The sequence below is a fragment of the Cariama cristata genome, unplaced genomic scaffold (genome assembly GCF_000690535.1).
Source record: "Cariama cristata isolate BGI_N322 unplaced genomic scaffold, ASM69053v1 scaffold12371, whole genome shotgun sequence".
NCBI classification, from domain to species: domain Eukaryota; kingdom Metazoa; phylum Chordata; class Aves; order Cariamiformes; family Cariamidae; genus Cariama; species Cariama cristata.
In genome coordinates, this window is record NW_009598752.1 from 1 (window position 1) to 18,037 (window position 18,037).

The following is an 18,037-nucleotide window of genomic DNA, read 5'->3' on the forward strand; positions in this document are numbered from 1 at the left end:
CGGGGGAAGGCACCCCAGTTCTCCACCAAACACTTACACCACTTGTATCAACATGTCTTTAAAAAGCAGTAGCAGAGGTGCCAGAGTTGCTGTAATCAGAGTAGCTACTTAAAAGAAAAAAAAAATCTAAAAAATCTGGAAATTAAATACATTTTCTACTCTTAAAAAAAAAAAAAAAAAGAGATGATACCTACTCTATAACTATCACTTAGTTCATGATATTTCAGCAAAGAATAAGGAAGGTTTCATTTGTTCTTCCCAGCATGGTTTGTCAGTAGTCATCTTTTCTTCCTCTACACACTGAAAAAAAAAAAAACCCTCATAACTACAGCTGCACTCCATGGAAAAGCTGTATATGCTTATGCATATTTTTTCCAGGACTGCCAATTAGCCTGCAGTCCTTTCAGTGGTAAGGAATGTTTACATGCTTTTCTCCAAGTATTACAGCTGTTATTTTGGACTTCAGTGCCATAAATGAATGTATCAGCTCACAAGACAGACCAGAGTTATGAAACAGCAGCTGTGAAAACAATGTAATTAAGGACACAGTTTCAGAAGTACTCTGTTACAAGCTGTTTATTAGAACTTCACTTTGACAATAAATAAGGTATTTCCCAAGCAATCAAAATGTAATTATTTAGAAAGTTAAACAACTGAGGTTTTCACAATGCATTCTTTCTTATATACAAGATTTACTGTATTTTAAACACCAGTTCATCTGGAGCTGTACAACAGGAGGATGTCCATTTTCCAAATTCACACAACAGGAGACTGTTAAGTCTTATCTTTAATCTGGAAGTTGTGTGTGTAAAAATAATCCAAGACCCTATCAGCTTCAGGCTGAATAGTCCGACTGTTACGAATGAATCTCTCTGTTCATTAGACTAGCTGCTGAATTCAAATTTGGATGTACGGCTTACCCAGGAGAAATAGTGCCTTTTAGATTTATGGTTTTAGAGAACTAGTAAGCCGCTCAATTCCAACAGTACAACGTAACCATTTGTAGTTTACTGTGCTACTGCACACCCTATTCTGCCCTCAACACCAGTGGCACAGAACAAACTTCTGTAAAAGATGATAATTTTCAATGTTGTAAATCTCTAATAGTAAGTACAAAACTTTGCACTTCAACTTACTGTTAATTACGAAAATGTCTTTTGGTTTTGGTCAAATGAATTAGCATTTCTTCACTTAAATACTCAAGACATTTAACATGCCTTAATAATACTTTTAAGAGCTTGACATTCAAAGTTAACTTCAAAAGAATGTTCCTGATAAATAAAGCACCAAGTTTTCCCCATATGTTTATTCCTTGAAGAAAGTCTACAAAAGACTAGTTTGTGGGTTTGTGGGGTTTTTTTTTTTTGTTTGGTTGGGTTTTTTTGTTTGTTTTGTTTTAAACATTAGTTCTGCTAAGCGTTGCAATTTCAAAATAAAATTTAATTCTTATGGTTTGATCAAAGCCGTGTTTCCAAAGTAAGCTTTAGGTATTCTGTGCAACATCCCATTTTCTTTAAGTGCAGAGGTACAGGTCTCAAAGTTACGCAGCTGCAATCGAGTTATCATCCGCTTGACGACCCTGAGGCTTTAAGAAAATAAAGACAGAGAATTAAAAAAAAAAAACCACAAACAACCAAAACCAACAACCAAAAATGCAAAAGATCAAGGCTGTTATGAAGCCCACTTTGCAACACATTGTGTTGATCAATGTAGCTCTAGTACACAGGTGCAGCTTAAGCCTATCCTTACTTCTAAGGGTTTCCAGTAGTAGCACAAACACAGAGGACATCCAACTGAAATTTCCGTTCGGCCCACTGAGTACTTGGTAGAGACCTCAGCTCCTTAACTGCTCTGTTAAATGCCAAGGTCATCTCCGTACACGTTTGGACAGCTTTGCACAAGACCTGGCTGATCAGAGTTCCCACTATTACCGCAGTATAAAAAGCTGATAATTATCAATGCATAAAACGGGAATGAGATTGACAGTTTCTTGGAAGAATCTAAAGCAGAATCACTAGAGACAGGAGAAAGTAAGGAGAAAGTTCTAAAGAAGAAAAGGCACCCTTACAATAAGGTTTAAGGTCCTGACAACTCCAAAGCAAAAACAAAGAATTCTGAAGCCTGACAGGTTCCACCGGAGCGTTGAGAACACCACACTTTTGAGGAAAAGAGTCTTCTGTATTGACTTAGGATGACAACTTGACAACCAGTTTAGAAGAGCCACTGACTGACAGCATATGCAATAAGTAAGTTCTGCCTATCTCTTTCGGCTAAAACAAAATTGAAAGAACACCAGGCCTGTTTCCTGGAAACAGGATTACAGATGTCTGAACAAGTCCGACTCCAGTTATATAAACAAACTCTTCAGGCTCCTTGCTTGCTGAGAGTCTGACTAAAGTGAAAACAATATTCTGGAGATAGCAGCAGTGGAATAAGAAAGCATTGTTTTGGGTAACTGGATTTAAATGATTCTTAAAAAAGTCAAAAGAAGCCTGTGATCTATTTTTCATTACATGATCGAATTGTCTTCAGAGTTGTACCACTTAAAAAAAAAATCTAGACTCAGTGATTCACTGAGAGGATGTGTTTTGAGAAGTTATTTAGGGAGGCATGGGATGCTACAGTGTTTCTGAACCTAGTCATATGGGTTGCTCAAATACTTCTTTTTTTCCAGAAGTGCTACAAATTATGGTATTAAAGTATTTCATTATATTTAGCTCACTCCATTGTACTCAAAATGCAGACAACCTTAAAACTTATCTTAGAGAGTAAGACATGGAGTAACAGGGACAGGCTAAGCACATTCAGCTAGTTCATCTAATTGTAACCAAATACCTGTTGCACTTAAACAGATTTCTTAAAGATTTTGGTTGATGACACCAACGCACAACACAAGACTTTTCAAAGAAAATAACTCTGTTACAAGCTGGCCATTTTAGTTGGCTTAGAAACACTCAGCTTCCAACAGAGCTGGGGTGGTAGTCCCCAAAAACTGAGCAGCCCCACAGGGAGCCTTTAAACACAAGGCACTTCTCAGAGTCTTACCTTTACAAAAATATGTGTCGGTATGAATCGTCTGAGCAACTGATTAGTGAAGTTTGGGAATCGCAGCAAGTTAACATGAAGAGATGGTAACTGTTGATACCCAGCCATCAGAGGGTAGAAGTTATATAACATTTCCTGCTGTGTGCCAGGAAGGATTCTTAATCGGATCTTAAAAAAGAAAAGAAAAAAGCCACAAACATAGGTAAGTTCTGTGACCAAAAGCAGTCCTCTGTTTACTTTCTATTTATACAGTGTTTACTTTCTGAAGATGGAAAGAATGCAGCCACTCTTCTGTTCCAGTTAAACTATCACTTCTATACTGAAACACCATGTTACCCATAAACAACACGACAAACGGCTCCTAGTCAGGCTTCTATTTAGCCCTTCTTTAAATGGAGTCTGCATCCACGTGTTCTTCCAGACAGAATTTACAGTACTTCAAACAACTAAAACCCAATGAGTTTGTCCTCGCTGCACATCAGTGTAAGTCTAATCAATGTATTCTTCACTACCAGATAAGCCCGCAGGATCGGTAGATGTGACAATTCTGTACCTGTTTAAGGCCAGAGAACATGAAGGCATCACTGGGTTCCACTGACACCTCCACATCCTGGACTAAGTTGGTCTTATTTTGCAGGTGATATCTGACAGGTAGGGATTCTCGGACTCGACCAAATGATGGCAGATCTTTGGAAAGAAAGTAAGTAATCTCAAATACAAAATACATTTTAAAGTTCCATACATAAAAAATAAGTCTATTGGCAAGAGCAGTGAAAAGTTTGGAGAAAAAAAAAAAAGAAAAAAGAGATACAGTAACTAGGCATCTAAAGCATTTCTGAAAAGATTTTTCAGCGAAAGACTAAAGAACAGAACACAACTTCATTACAACTTTTCAGTAACACTCCTTCAATACCTAGTTACGAAACTGCTAACGCTGTCCAGGAATGCTAACTAGGAAGCCACTTTTGTTGCTGCTGGGTATTTTCAGCATACTAAAACCTTGTTGGATACTGCCACGAAACTCCTTCAAAGTTTAACTGGAAAGGATGGTGGAAGAATCTCAGTACAAATGAAACCGAACTGAAGGAAGCACAGGAATTCTGTGTGTTCAGCAAGCATTCCACTCCCCCTCTGCTCTCGTACAGGTGAAGTGCTAGAATAGGAACAGTTCACCTGCCCACAAGCAGCTCCAATTCTCCAGGCTGTTTCTTTCCTGGGATGCAATCAAGGCGTGGGTGGATGGAACAATTCTTGCCATAGGCGTCTAGAGAGATCTACTGGGAAGGCAGCATCAGCAGAGGTAACTCTGGCCTCTGTGCTGCCATGTAACACAAGTCAATTCATTGACAGCTTTTAAGAGAACTCATTTGTCTAACTACCTTCCAGCTTTTCCCTTGAATTGAAGGGGGAAAAGAGGGGCAAGGCTTGAGGCAGTCTAAGCAATGATACAGTTTCTTTCACCAGCTGCCTAAAATCTAGCACCAGTTTTCTGTCTTTTGCTAGAGTAAATGCAAGCTCTGGATGCTGCAAAACACTGGTAGTCCTAAAAATTCTAATCGGGACATATATGTTGCCAAATTAATATTACCTGCATTAACATGGAGTGGAATGCTCTCTACAATCACATGCGGTAGAGTGATGACCGTACTAACAACAGGTACACTTTCCACAGGTGAACTTCTGCAGAAAAAAAGTCAAACGCAGACCATGTTAAAAGTTATACAACATGAAGTATCAGGCAAGTACACCAGAAGAACACCACCTATATGTGACTAAACTAAAATTATAGCCATTTCAGTGGTGGAAAAAAAAACAAACAAATAAATCCTTATATTGGATTGTTTGAAGTGACTAAAAAAACCACCACAGCATGGAGATAAAATAGCAAGAGACAAGTAAGAAAACTAAAGACCTCCAAAACTACATAAAAGCAAACTAGAAGAAAGATATACCTCAACATATGCCTTTGAAAACTGAGTGAATACATAAACCCACAATCTAGGGTGGGCAAAAAAGTTAGTTTTCCCATTTTAAAAGTTTGTTTGTTTCTACTATCACAAAACTATTCCTTTGACTTGGCTTCTCGAGGGAAGTATTTAATGACTGGAGAAAACAGGGAGCAGAAAGTGACAAGGTAGCTTTGTAATTGACCTAAGATCTTACAAAGAAAGCAGCTTCATGGAATGTTAAAATCATAACCACATAATACTTATCTGTTAAGTGAAATATGTATTTAATCAAAAGTCTAACAAGCTAAGCAGTAATTAGTAAGGTCCAAAGTCTAGATAGTTCTTGCTACAGGAAGATCCAAAACCAAAGAAACAAACAAACAAAACCAACCCCAAACACCACAAAAAACCAAAGAACTCATCATCATCTCCCAAAAACCAAGCAACTTATTTCCTTTCCCCATCCAGGTCAAGAGATACCTACCTCTTCCAGGAAATGATATAACATCCAGTCGCCACTCCACTAGCATTAGTAACTGGAGGACATCGAAGGCAAAAGCACTCACTGGCACTCTCACCTGTCTGTAAAACAACTATCAGCAAGATTTTGTTTAAAATCAAAGCATGATTGTTACTGCAGAAGCCACCAAGTCTAAAAATCCAATGACACAAACACAAGCGTTCAGTCAGAAAGGCCTTTGAAGTGCTTTGCAAAGTATACCTACATAATATAGAAATTCAATAAAGATTGTGAAGTATTCCAATACATGAAAGGGCAATATATACAAATATATGACAGTTTACTTTTTGAACGGCATTATGAGGTCTCTCGTGTACACACAGAACAAGTCATTGCAAATTTAGAGTTCATACGCTTAAAAAAAAAAAGCAAAATAACGTCAATTCAAATACTACGCTTCTCCCACAGCAAACTCCAAGACAACAGCATAAGATATCTCATGTTTTAAAATTAAAATGAACATGGATATTTCTCCTTTCCCATCCAAACAGATGAGAGGCGGGGAAGAAAGGAAACAAGAAAAAACTACTGGTTTTGAGTTTTCACTCTTTTTTTCTTTTTTCTTCCACTTGAATGAACCAAAAAGTACCCTTCCACTTAGAGTGATCTCAAAAAAATGTACTAAGAAAATAGATGTTTCAGTCATTCAAAATTAACCATTTAAGTTTTATAGGGGTGGGGAAATCAACCAAAATGTGGACTGTTGAATAGCTGGTATCTGAGAGGGTTCATACCTCCTGGCAGTTAGCTCTTTAGGAGCATCAACCAGAAGCCATGAGGCACAACGTGCCAGAGCTGAAGATGAAATATCATAGTCTGAGGACTAAAGGACCTTGGAAATCATTGCTTTTTGCCAGGTAATCCTTGAATCTACAGAGCAACTAGATCCTTGCAAGCCCTTGATTACATGGGCGGGCAGCTGCCCCACAATCAGGCAGCCATCCAGACTGCCTCATTTTATTCCAAATTTTGGTAGAATATACACATTTTCACATCTCTGACAGCAAATGCAAAGAGGATGTTTCGTTGGAACATTTTGGATCTGCTCTACTGCTAAATACTCCATTTATTTGACTTTAAAGCTAACATAATGCACTTTTAAAGGCTGAGATCTGCAAGATAATTTTTTTTTTTTTTACATTGATGTAATACATTATTAAACTGTGCTGGTATTAAAAAAAAATGCTTACTTCTAACTGTTCTTTATAGCCTACCCTGTCTACCTTCACATTTTTCAGTTTCATGACTGCAACCATGGATATGGATCACTTTAGCTTTTGGATGCTGCCTCTATCATGTGGCAAAGTGTCTGCATTCCAGAAAGTATAGTAGCCCATAAACACTGGAAATAATAAGTATCTTTTCATATGGATATCTAAGAAGTTGTGTAACAGAAGCACTTTCAGGTCCTTTCCCTTACATCTGTTACATTTAGAATTTTGGTTACCATCTATCATTCAAGTCTATTTACTCGACCTAGTGAAGTAGAACTACATTTTGAAGCATACTGCTGTGTAAGTTGTGTTCTGGCAAGCAATTATAGTATTAAGCAGCTTTCTTCTATTTAGAGTTTGAGAAGCAAACGCTGTTTAAAATGTCCCCCTTTCTTACTCCCAACTTATGCAAAAAGTATTCCCCTGATAGAGAGCATAATCTAAGAAAACTTACCATTCTCTACATAAGATTCCAGTTGATCTACCGGGCTCATGGAAGTTGACAGCTGTAGCTGGCTGGTTACAATAGTGAGAGGCCAAGGAGAGGCACTCAGGATGTCTGTCATCAGTAAAAATGGTATATCTGCAAATACTCTGTCCAAGTGCTCCAACTGTCAAGAGAGACACAAGCTCTGGCTATTTCTAACTAAACAGAGCGCAACTATTGAAAGTGTTGTTGATATTTTGGAGTCACACCTTTTCAAACACGTACCTTTGTGGAGACAAATTTGACAGCAACATCAAAAGGAAATACTGTTTCTATGGTTACAGTTTCATCCTGTATAGGTAACAAAAGGGGTGGGAAGAAGAAGGGAAAAGTGTTATATTCAGTTTCAGACCTGGCTATTGATGTCAAAGATTACTAATGTAAAGTTACTTTTAATCAAGTCCTCCCTAGGGCACATATATTTTAGGATATTTAAGAATAAATATAGAAAACTTTTCTTCTGATTATACTTATGAAACTGCTCACTCTAAATTGGGTTACCATACTGCTGATTCAGCGTGTTTTTTCCTATCTACTAGAAAGGCTTCTAAGAGACTTGGAATTACATCCTTTAGATTGAGAATATTTCTTGCATTTCATGAATGTATCTCCAGCAATTGCTGTGTCTTTACATCCTACCCGGTGACACCTGCAGATGATTTCTTTCCCCTCAACGACAGTGTTGATTAAGTAAGAAACGTAAACCAGAAACATTCTTGCACCAACTGTTCCACAACGAATATATATCGGTTTTTCCAGCTGCAAAATAAAGGAGACAATATGAGCCAAACTATACCTAAATTACATTAATTAGGCCTAGAGCTGTCCAAAATTTGTTAATCATCTTACTTCGTCCAAGGGGGCAATATATATACCCAGTATACAGGGTATTATTTTGACCACAAAGAATCTCCTACAGTGCATGATCTTAACCACACAGTGAATGATTTTAATCAGAGTAGTACAGCTCCAGTTGCTTTGCTACTGACACTCATCTGTTACTTAACAGTACAAGAAAAGAAGTATTACTGTGTAATATATAATATACCCAACTTTTAATTTACTAGTCACAATTTGGTGCAACATCCGCATATTTGATCCTCTACCATGTTGAATCACACTTGTGACTATTATTATCTACTGTCCATTAGGCAGTGCATTTAATTAACAGGTGAGATTAGCCTCCTTATTTTATTTCTTATCTCCCAGCTGTATCATCAATCCCAAAATATACCTTATTCACAAATTCAGTCCAAAAGGGGATCTAGCTAAAGAAATACTAAACTACAAGTAAACAATAAGTAAAATATGCCATAAGTATTTCACTTATGGGTTCAGATATCTCAAAGTAAACATAGGTCCTTCTGCGAGAGTCTTTTATTAGTTGATCCCCATTTTCTTAAGTGTGATATAGAAAGAAGATTTTAAGGCTTCACCTTTTCCCCTGGTTGCAAGTCTCCTACAGGGATATCAGGAAGCAGTGCAGGAAAGGAGTCATCACATGCATCTGTTCCATGAAGAGTCACCTGAGTTTTCTGAGTCAGGTTGGCATCTTGTCCTAGAATTAAAAACAGTCTTCATATCCACACAGGTTTATGTCACTGAAGCATGAAAACAATAGCTAAAAATATTAAAATATTAATCTCAAAAAGCAATGCATGAGGAATTAACATTGTTCATTTGGTTGAGGCAATCTTTCAAAAGTATCAGCAGAGGGTAGATTTGACAACACCTTAAGTTTTCTAAGTTGGAGGGTTCACATCCCGCAAGGTTTTTGTTTCATCTATTTAGGCCAGAAAAAAAAAAATCTCAAAAATCAAAAATCATATCTAGATGTTCCCTACCATTTACAAAACACAATATGATTATGTGATCCAAGTTTTTCTTGGTACTCTATATGAAATAAAAAGGAAGTTTCACTGTTCTGTGATTCTTCTGTTTTCAAGAGCATGGCTTAACGATTTTACGTATTTTTAAAATTGTTCTTCCAAATCTGTGTCGAAAAAAACGTAAAAACAAATGTATAGATGTTAAATGACACCATTCTTCAGTCAGAGGTTGACTGGAATAATGGCATTACTGCAATCATGTGGATAACTTTCAAAGTAAAATAAGCCACATCTTGCCAAAGAGTTGCAACTGTGGAAAATATATCACCTTCCCTATAAATGAAATGTCAAATTTCAATTGTTCTTTTAATGTAATCAACAAGCCCACACTGACCTTGCATATTGCACATTAAGAATCAAGATCAAGCAGGGGGAAGAAAAAAAAAAAAAAAAAAATCAAGACCAACTATTAAACACTCCTTCAGGAGCCAAGCTCAAACATCCAATTAAATAAGTTTAAAGAACACTCCACTGACTTTAATGAACAGTGCAACTGTATAGGCAATGTGGTTCTATTTCACAGTACACAGCACATCTTGCATTCTATATGCTAGTGGCTTAAAAATATTTTTGCCTTTTAGGATAATTGCTACAAATAGGCGTACCAAGTATAACATTTGGACTTCACATATTGAAAACTGTCAGCAACAACTACATACAGCTAACCAGAACTTAGATGTATAATATTTGCATTTTTTCCTTTTCATTCAAAAAAATACTAAGTTCACCACCACTCCCCAAATTTCAGGTGGTTTAAAAATCAAACCACATAGTCCAGGGCAGGGAAAAAACTGGAGGTGAGCATGGGAGAAAACTCAAAAAGACTATACTTAAAAAACATATATCTAGCACTCTCTAATGCTTTCATCTCAGCGAGCAAAATACCTACTTCTTGGGAAAAAGAAAAATTTAGTTATGAGCAACTTAAATAAAAGATTAGGAAGGAATACAAGAGCTTCCATGTTCTCTTTCAAACTTGTAAAGACTTATCTTTTGAAAATACCCATGTAAACACCACTGACAAGCAGTGGTTAAGATAACCATAACTGAGTAAGTCTGTTAGCTCTTGTTCTTCGCACTAGTATCTCATCATTCCCAACCTTCACTTTGGTTTGGCTCCTAATTACTGCAGGAGAGCCATTTACTGTATTTCTCTGCATTGCACCAAGAACAGGCAATTAGGAGATGCTTAATTAAAAGAAAATAATCCCAAATACCTGGTTTTAAACCTGCTGTAAGTTTAACATCTTTGGCCACTGTCTCCTCATGTGACTGGACTGTCACAATCAAACAATACATTTCATTAGTCAGGGCAGGAGGTTCATGACGAAGCTGAACAGAAATGTTTGGCACTCTAGAAATAATCCTGTAAGAGAAAAGACTCAGTTATTGTATGTTTCTTAAATAAGAAGTCTTTAAGTCTAGTTTAAAGGACATGAAAACAGCCTATTGTTTACTACAGTTTTGACAAGCAGTGGCCTATTCAACCAGGAGATGCAAGATTCTTGAAAAGCAACACACGATGGGAACAACTCTATAAACAAACAGTTTGAAACCCCAGTAATAAGCATTAAAGGTTCAGTTGTTCTGCCAGGAAAGAAAAAAGCATCCCCATCAACAGCAATCAGATTTAATTCTTTTGAATACATCTAATAGTGACAGTCTATTTATTAATAATTATTTTCCAATATAGTTTCTTAGGGATTCTTTACAAAAGTTGTCACACAAAGAAGAGAACAACCACCGCTCCTAGTTTGCACAAAAATCTAGGAAAAGCCTGCCTAGCAAAGTCAGGTGAAGGGGAGAACTAAAACATGCTTGGTATGCTCAGTGATCAATGCAAGCTTTTTCTGTACTTCTAGCTATCCAGAGCCTCTAAAGTCCTAAAGAATTAAGATAGTACCTATCTTAGCCCCAAGTCAAACAAAGACATATTAAAAAGCTCATATTAAAGAAGTCCCCACAAGTCTTTCTTCTTCTTTTAGGCAGAGTGATCAGGACCTCAGAGGAGACTCACCACGATACATATGTATTTTCAAGCTTTTACTCACATAGTGCTTGCCTGAATAGTCAAACTGTCCCAGTGCACTTCATTGTCTGGGAGCTTCGGTCTTCGCCTAAAGGAACGTGCTGCCTGCAATGCTTCTTGAGATGAAGCAGCATCTCCACCTCCTCCGCGCCAGTTCAGAATCACACATCGGCCAGATTCACTTCCCAGGATCAAATCCACAGAGGTGATCTGATAGACACAAAATTTAAACATGTACTAACTACTTTGTCTTCAGATCACCTACTGTAAAAATATAGTTTTCCAACATCTACAGGCATCATAAAGATGTGCATCACCAAAAGGTTTCTGGCAGCTTTGGAGACTGAAGACACCTCACTACTCCAGCATTTCATTTAATGAAAGAGCAGTGGGAAAAGGATCCTTGCCTATGTGTGTGCAGTGTAGTATTTTGTAGTTCCCTGCCTTCCCATAGTGCTATACCACCCCCTCCCCCCCCTTTTTTTTTTTTTTTAGAGTATTGCACATATGAAAAAAAAATCACCCCCAAAAACCAAACTTGAAGTAATACTTAAGTTTTTCTGACAATTTTTGGCTTTGGCATTATCAATAAAGTTTTAACTTTCTTTTTTGGTACTTCGTTTCAAGAATCCAAACATATAGAACTGCAGTGACATTAGTAACTGGTGCCAGATTAGAGGCAGCTTTGTAGTTTCGAATTCTTCGTAAGCATTAGTAAGAAACATGTAAAACAAATGGACAAACCTCAATCTTCTTTCCTACATCTTCAGTTTTTGCAACAAATCTGAAAGTGAACTTCCTCGTTTTGCCAGGGACTAAGCACATTGTTCCTTGCGATGACTGTTCCAGAATATCACTTTTTTGATAGGCTTCTTCTACCACACAGTATTGGTTGTAATCCTACAATGGAGGAGTGAGGGAAAAAAGCTGACAAATCCAGTCTTAAGACATCTTTAGAGAGTAACAGTATTATAGCAGATATTAAGGTTCTGTGTTACTGGATCAAACTATATGGGTTCTTGCTACTTTTCACACTACTGAAGTTAGACTTGGCAAGTAATTACAACGCAATTCTTTGACACAAGATATCCGTTATATTAATGTAATTTCACACAAGAACATCAAGAGAAATGACATAAAAATGATCCTTCTGAAACTTAGAGAGCTTCATAAAAAAACAAAGATATGACAGATGAACTAAACAAACAGTCTTTGAGAGTTTTGACAAGTATATTGATACTGTGATAAAAGTGATAGATAACGTAAAAAGAAAAAACACCTTTCCAACTTAAGTATTAACGTAATTTTTGGAAAAACACTTTTGATTTTTTTTATGTTTAAGAACACTAACAGATATTATTCCATTCTTATGATAAGCTTCTATCACTAGGTCAGAGGTAGATAGAACATACTTACCTGATTATTGAATCTGATGCAGAGCTTAGAAAATCTTATAGGATGAGGACAATCAGCTCTCAAGTATACATCAAACTGCACAGGAACATCAACATGAAAACTAGGAGCAAGAAATTTTGCTTTACATTGCACTGGAATTAAAAAAAAAAAAAAAAAGAAGAAACAAACAAGAAGAAGTAGGTATTAAACACAAACTACACCACAAAACACCAGAAGCATATTCTTGAAATAATTGTGGTAAGGATTGTTCTGTGCATATTCTCAAAACTTTGGTTTGTATACAACTAGGGCAAATTCGACTACTAACATTGTCACAGAAAGCCACTTTTCAGCACTTGACCAAACCTTTGCAGAGGAGAGAAGAGGCAGACATCCAGCAGAAAAAAAAAACAAATCCTGTATGCTTAGATACACTTCTTTTGTAGGTAACGCTCACTTACACTCCCTTTCTATGTGGAGTGTTACTTTGCACATATTCTGCCCTCTTTCCTCAGAATCCTACTTGAAAGCACACCAGAGTGGCAGAAGTCTTTCAAAAAGCAAGGGATTCTTCTTTAGTAATCCATATCAGGGATAAGAGATCACTGGCTTCTCTCATGATTTCTTATCTTACTGGTTTAGATGAAGAACAGAGCAGCGCTGAAACATGAGTTTCAGTGTTGCTGGCTTCGATACACACTTGGTATTTTTTCCTAATTAGTTATTTTCAAGATACAATTACATTGAAATTTATAATCTGATGTAAATTTGCTTTCTTACTTACCAAAGGGTATAAAATCTTGGACTTCTATTGTAAAAACATTACTGCCCGCCAAAGAAACACGGTCAGCCCACAATTTTTGTGATGTTCTCACAGCAGGAGCATCACAATCAGGTTCAGGATCAGGGCTTTCATTCTGTATCCAGACAGAAGATTACAAATAACAATAAAAGAAGGTTACCAAACACTGACCGCTCTTAAGATTATTTAAAAGGGTAACAGAAGTTTTGCCACTTGCCATTAGAACTTTTATCAGATTTTTTTCTATTCGAGATTTCTGATCTTCTTTAAGAGTAGATGCTAGCAAACAGAACAAAAACAAGGATTACAAGATAGAAGCAAGTCCTCTTACTTATTTATTTTTAAGTTTGGAAAAAAAACAAAACACACAACAAACTTTCCTTTAGATTGCATCTTTCAAAAAACACATTCTGGGGAAAAAAAAAAATTCTAACATTCTACTACCAGTAATGAAGGATTCATTCAGTTTCCAGAACTTCCTCTATTTTAAGTGTTTCCTCTTACTTCCACTGGAACTAAGTAAAATTATTAAATGCTTGTCTAACCAAAAGTATTTATTGGAAGAAAACCCCAAGAGAATAACGTCTATACCTTCCTGTTATTTATACTTAAAAATGGAAGAAACAGTAGAAAAGTCCAGAACATGCAAAGAGGCAAGCTCAGACAGTATTAGAAACAAAAACTACAAAAGGTGACAGGAAAAAAAAAAATGACTAATTAAAATAAGCACCCTTCTCTTGAAGATGAAGAAAGGTGCGTTTGTCTCATCGGCTATTCTTTAATACAAAGCAGAGTAGCCTGGCTAGCTAACAGAAGATGCAAACGCATTTTTACCACACCTACCCTAATAGTGGTATTAGGTAGCAATTTAGGGCACAAAAAGGATTATTTCTGCAATGCCAACAGACATTATATGGAGTAGAGCATTTGCATTATTACTGTGCAGCCACCCTATGTCACAGTTTTTTCCCTAAAACATACCACATACATATTTCACCAGCAGAGTTCTAGTAAAAAGTTTGAGAAGCACATTGGAGATTTTAAAGTCCAGAAAAAATTGTGCTACCTTTGTTAATTACTAGGAAAATTGTTTTTCTCCCTTTAGCTCTACTACAGTTCTTCCCTTACCACAAAGCTCAGGAACTTTGTTATATTATTCAGTCTCAAACGAAGCTACATGCCTCAGATATCCTGACACAGTCTATTTGATTGCAACGAATTTTATAAATAGAAGAGCAAGAAAATACAGCTTTCAGTATATGAGAGAAGGTAGTAAAAATTCAGCACAGGTATATAGTTATTTTGTAGTCAAATCAATTGAAGTACTGTAGGCGCTGTGTCTGACAATGATTTGTCAAACTTCCAAATACACGTACTTTTATTTTTCTGTATAGGTTGAGTATATTTCTTAAAAGAATACCTCTACCCAGTAGCTCTAAAGAGTACGTTATATAATCTTTTAGCTGGGCCATCAGGTATGAACATTTGAGAGCTGTCGTCAATATGGAAGTGAGAAGAGTCCACCATCCTTCACTGCGATATTCACACATAACATAATCCAAGAGCCTGCAACAGAGTAACGTTGACAGAAAATCAAGTTACACACACCAGTATTTTTCTTCAGAAGCTTGCATTTATTTGGTATCATTAATACAAAACTCACCTTCACTAACATAAACGCTAGATTAAAGTCAAGTCTACTGTCTACACATTGCAATAATTTATTGAAAACAGTATGAAATTATTGTAAAGAAACACATTTATTCCATGAATTTTCTATTTCAAGCTAGAACAATTTTCATAAGAGAACAACAGGAACATTCACCTATTTTCACATAAAGAACTAGCAAAGTAGCAACTAGACAGAAGAGTCTTAGTCCAGCACTGCATTAAAAATACGCTTTATCATTGAGCATGCGCTAAGTTTTAAGAAAAACAAACCAAAACCCCACAATAAAGTCCCTTTCCAAAATGAAGGATGTTAACGTTCCTTAAGCTGAGATGTTTCTTTCCTCTCCTAACTCCTATCCCCTGCTCCCTTCAAGGGTTTCAAAGATCTACAAAAAACACATGCATCAATCTTTATCAGGCAAAACTGCACACCTTAATACGGTTTTAATACTGAGCAACACTTGCTATTACTAGCAAAGTAGAGAAGTTAATTTTTTTTAACTCTGTTCAACTGTTCAAGACAAGAGTTTCTGACTACTTCACTTTTAGGTAGATTTTTCTGAATAAGAAATGCTTGTTCATACAAAAATTAGGCTCGATACAAATTGATCTGCTTATCCTAGCCTATGTTCTCCTCCATGGAGCTTCCAGTCAGCTAGTAACAACAGTAAACACATCTCTCCTACCTCAAACATACTCCCTTTACAACATATGATCTTTGAAACCTAATTAATGAGAACACTGTGGGACTCCTGCTTAACATGACCTTGACTCTGTTTCCCCTTAAAAATACAAAGTTCAGAAATTACGCGTAAGACATGTTCTTCAGAAAAGATGGTAGCTGGACCTCAGCACTAAGCTTTACTAGCTCTGTAATCACTAATAGCAGAAAACTGCACCAATAAAAATAATCCCTTTTGCTAATTCCCTGATACATAAGCAAAAAATTTTTTACTATATTTCCATGTTTTTTGAATTTTGTAACTACAAAGTCTGTAATTAGATGTAACTATATTCTTATTGCAAGTTTCAGAAATCACTTCTGGAAGAGAGACAGACAGCACTCAATCAGTGAGCTAGAAATAAATAATACTTGCCCAATAAGGCAAGTCCCCAAACCAGCTTACAGCAGGAAGTTTTTCTACTCTAATAACTGACTCTTCATATTTGTTTTGCTTTCTTTAATGTAAGTGGAGTTCGTGAACTCCAAAGCTTGTGCTTCAATCAAATCCAGGCACAAGGAGCATCTTAGATAAGCTTCCAACCTTATTACATAGCAATAAGACATGAGGTTGTAGTGAGAGGAATAGCATGTGAAAGAAGCAATCATGGATGGTACTTACTTCAAAGCTTTGGCATAATCTTTAGCATAGTAATATTCTTCTCCCATTTGAACCACTGATTTAAGAAGAAAAAAATTCCAGATCAATATCAAAAGTTTTTGCAAAATTAATTTAAAAAAAAAAATGCATCTGATTATCTATACTCACTCAAATGACTTTTCATTCTTGGACATTTGTATTTCTTGAACTGTGCGACAGCATTACTCAACAAAGTGATTATTAGCTCCTAACAGATAAAATCATTACTGATATCATTATATATGCAAACATTAGGATAGTGTTAGAAAACAGATTTTTTTTTTTTTATAGATTAAAACTTACAGAGTGAAGGACATTTTTCTCTTTCAACTGTAGGGATAAAATCCCCATCTTCTCCTTTTCAGGATCAGAGAGATCAAAGCCTGCAAAAGACAATGAAAAAGCCATTAAATTGGAATTTTGTCCACCCCCAAAGAGAACTATTTATGTGGTGAGCTGCATGCAACGCAAGCTCCAACTCAAGCACACTCAAACTCTTAAACATTCTTTTTGCCTAGGAGATGCATAGATCACTTTAAGAACTCATCCATCCTCTGTGCTCTAGAAGGGAAATTCTGGAACAAACACCTTGCCTTTTGTTTGAAAGAAGTTATCTGGTGCTACCCAAAAATAGCAGACTACAGTAAGACGACCCAGTCTTTAGACTGCATCTATTAACATTTAAAGCGCATATGTCAAGACAAGTTTGTAGCCCTTTTTCTGTCTGATCTCAAGTAAGGATTCAAGATTATGCTTCTCTAGCAGTAGAGAATGCCAACATATGAAGAACTGTATAGGGTTTTAAAAGACTATAAACTCCTGCTGGAACCAAAACAACTGAATTTATTAACAGGTTAAGTTTCTCTTCATCTTAAACTGTTTAACCTTGGCAGTAGATTTTAACTAATTTTAAAATAGTAACACTTGAAGATAAAAGAGGTGAGACAGTACTGTATTTACAGTAAATGAAATAGTCTTTTAAAAAGGGCAGTGATAAAGTGGCGAAGCCCATATGCAGAGAATAAAGGAGACCAGAGAGCGAGAAAGAGAAGTAAAACCACAGTCAACAATAAAGATCTCAGGACTGCATGTGTATTCACACATAGCTCAAAGTTGTACATTCAAAGTCTGAATTTCTGAGAAAACATCCTCCTTAATAGGAAAACCACAAATTCCCTTCTTAGATTAAAATCTAGTCATTGCATCCTCTCAATTCATTTTGAAATCCAAAAAGTTTTTTCTTAAAGAAAGTCACAAGTTCCTGGCTACACTTGACAAAATACGGTATGCACAGCAGGATGAATTTACAACAATCGCATTCAGGGACATGGTTACTTTTGCTGTACCCAGTTCCCCAGATCCTCTTCCCAGAAGTGCATTTCACTGCAGTCAGGCATGCCTGCAGCACGCTGGTTACAGGAGGCTTAGGCAGCAACAGAAACAAAGCAGCAGCAGAGCTTCAGTATGGCCTAAGCAACTTTGCCGAGGATCTGATCCTGCATGAACCTGAGGTTCCTTTTTCTATTTGTTATAGAGATCAAACACGCTTCCTGCGCTTCCAGTTGACACCTGTTCAAGTCGTACCACCAGCTAACGAGAGTGAAGTGCCAGCCCTGCGTCTTTCTCAGTGGAAAAGGGATTACATGCTGATGCCCACTAAGTCAGCTGCCAGGTT

General features: G+C 36.7%; 1 protein-coding gene across 1 annotated transcript in view; it reads right to left on the reverse strand.

Moving 5' to 3' along the window:
• Positions 1 to 1,389: 1,389 nt before the first annotated feature.
• Positions 1,390 to 18,037, reverse strand: part of TRAPPC11 (trafficking protein particle complex 11) — a 28,094-nt gene continuing 11,446 nt past the window's right edge. Inside the window, exons 11-29 of the mRNA XM_009709427.1 lie at positions 16,666 to 16,745; positions 16,492 to 16,570; positions 16,345 to 16,399; positions 14,751 to 14,896; positions 13,548 to 13,609; positions 13,313 to 13,445; positions 12,550 to 12,680; positions 11,878 to 12,033; positions 11,156 to 11,343; positions 10,322 to 10,470; positions 8,652 to 8,773; positions 7,855 to 7,974; positions 7,441 to 7,506; positions 7,183 to 7,339; positions 5,479 to 5,587; positions 4,634 to 4,725; positions 3,599 to 3,732; positions 3,046 to 3,213; positions 1,390 to 1,585 (exon numbers count right to left, since the gene is read on the reverse strand). Coding sequence (XP_009707729.1) covers positions 1,541 to 1,585; positions 3,046 to 3,213; positions 3,599 to 3,732; positions 4,634 to 4,725; positions 5,479 to 5,587; positions 7,183 to 7,339; positions 7,441 to 7,506; positions 7,855 to 7,974; positions 8,652 to 8,773; positions 10,322 to 10,470; positions 11,156 to 11,343; positions 11,878 to 12,033; positions 12,550 to 12,680; positions 13,313 to 13,445; positions 13,548 to 13,609; positions 14,751 to 14,896; positions 16,345 to 16,399; positions 16,492 to 16,570; positions 16,666 to 16,745 — 2,192 coding nt within the window. The 3' untranslated portion in view covers positions 1,390 to 1,540. The remainder of the gene's footprint in view (positions 1,586 to 3,045; positions 3,214 to 3,598; positions 3,733 to 4,633; positions 4,726 to 5,478; positions 5,588 to 7,182; positions 7,340 to 7,440; positions 7,507 to 7,854; positions 7,975 to 8,651; positions 8,774 to 10,321; positions 10,471 to 11,155; positions 11,344 to 11,877; positions 12,034 to 12,549; positions 12,681 to 13,312; positions 13,446 to 13,547; positions 13,610 to 14,750; positions 14,897 to 16,344; positions 16,400 to 16,491; positions 16,571 to 16,665; positions 16,746 to 18,037) is intronic.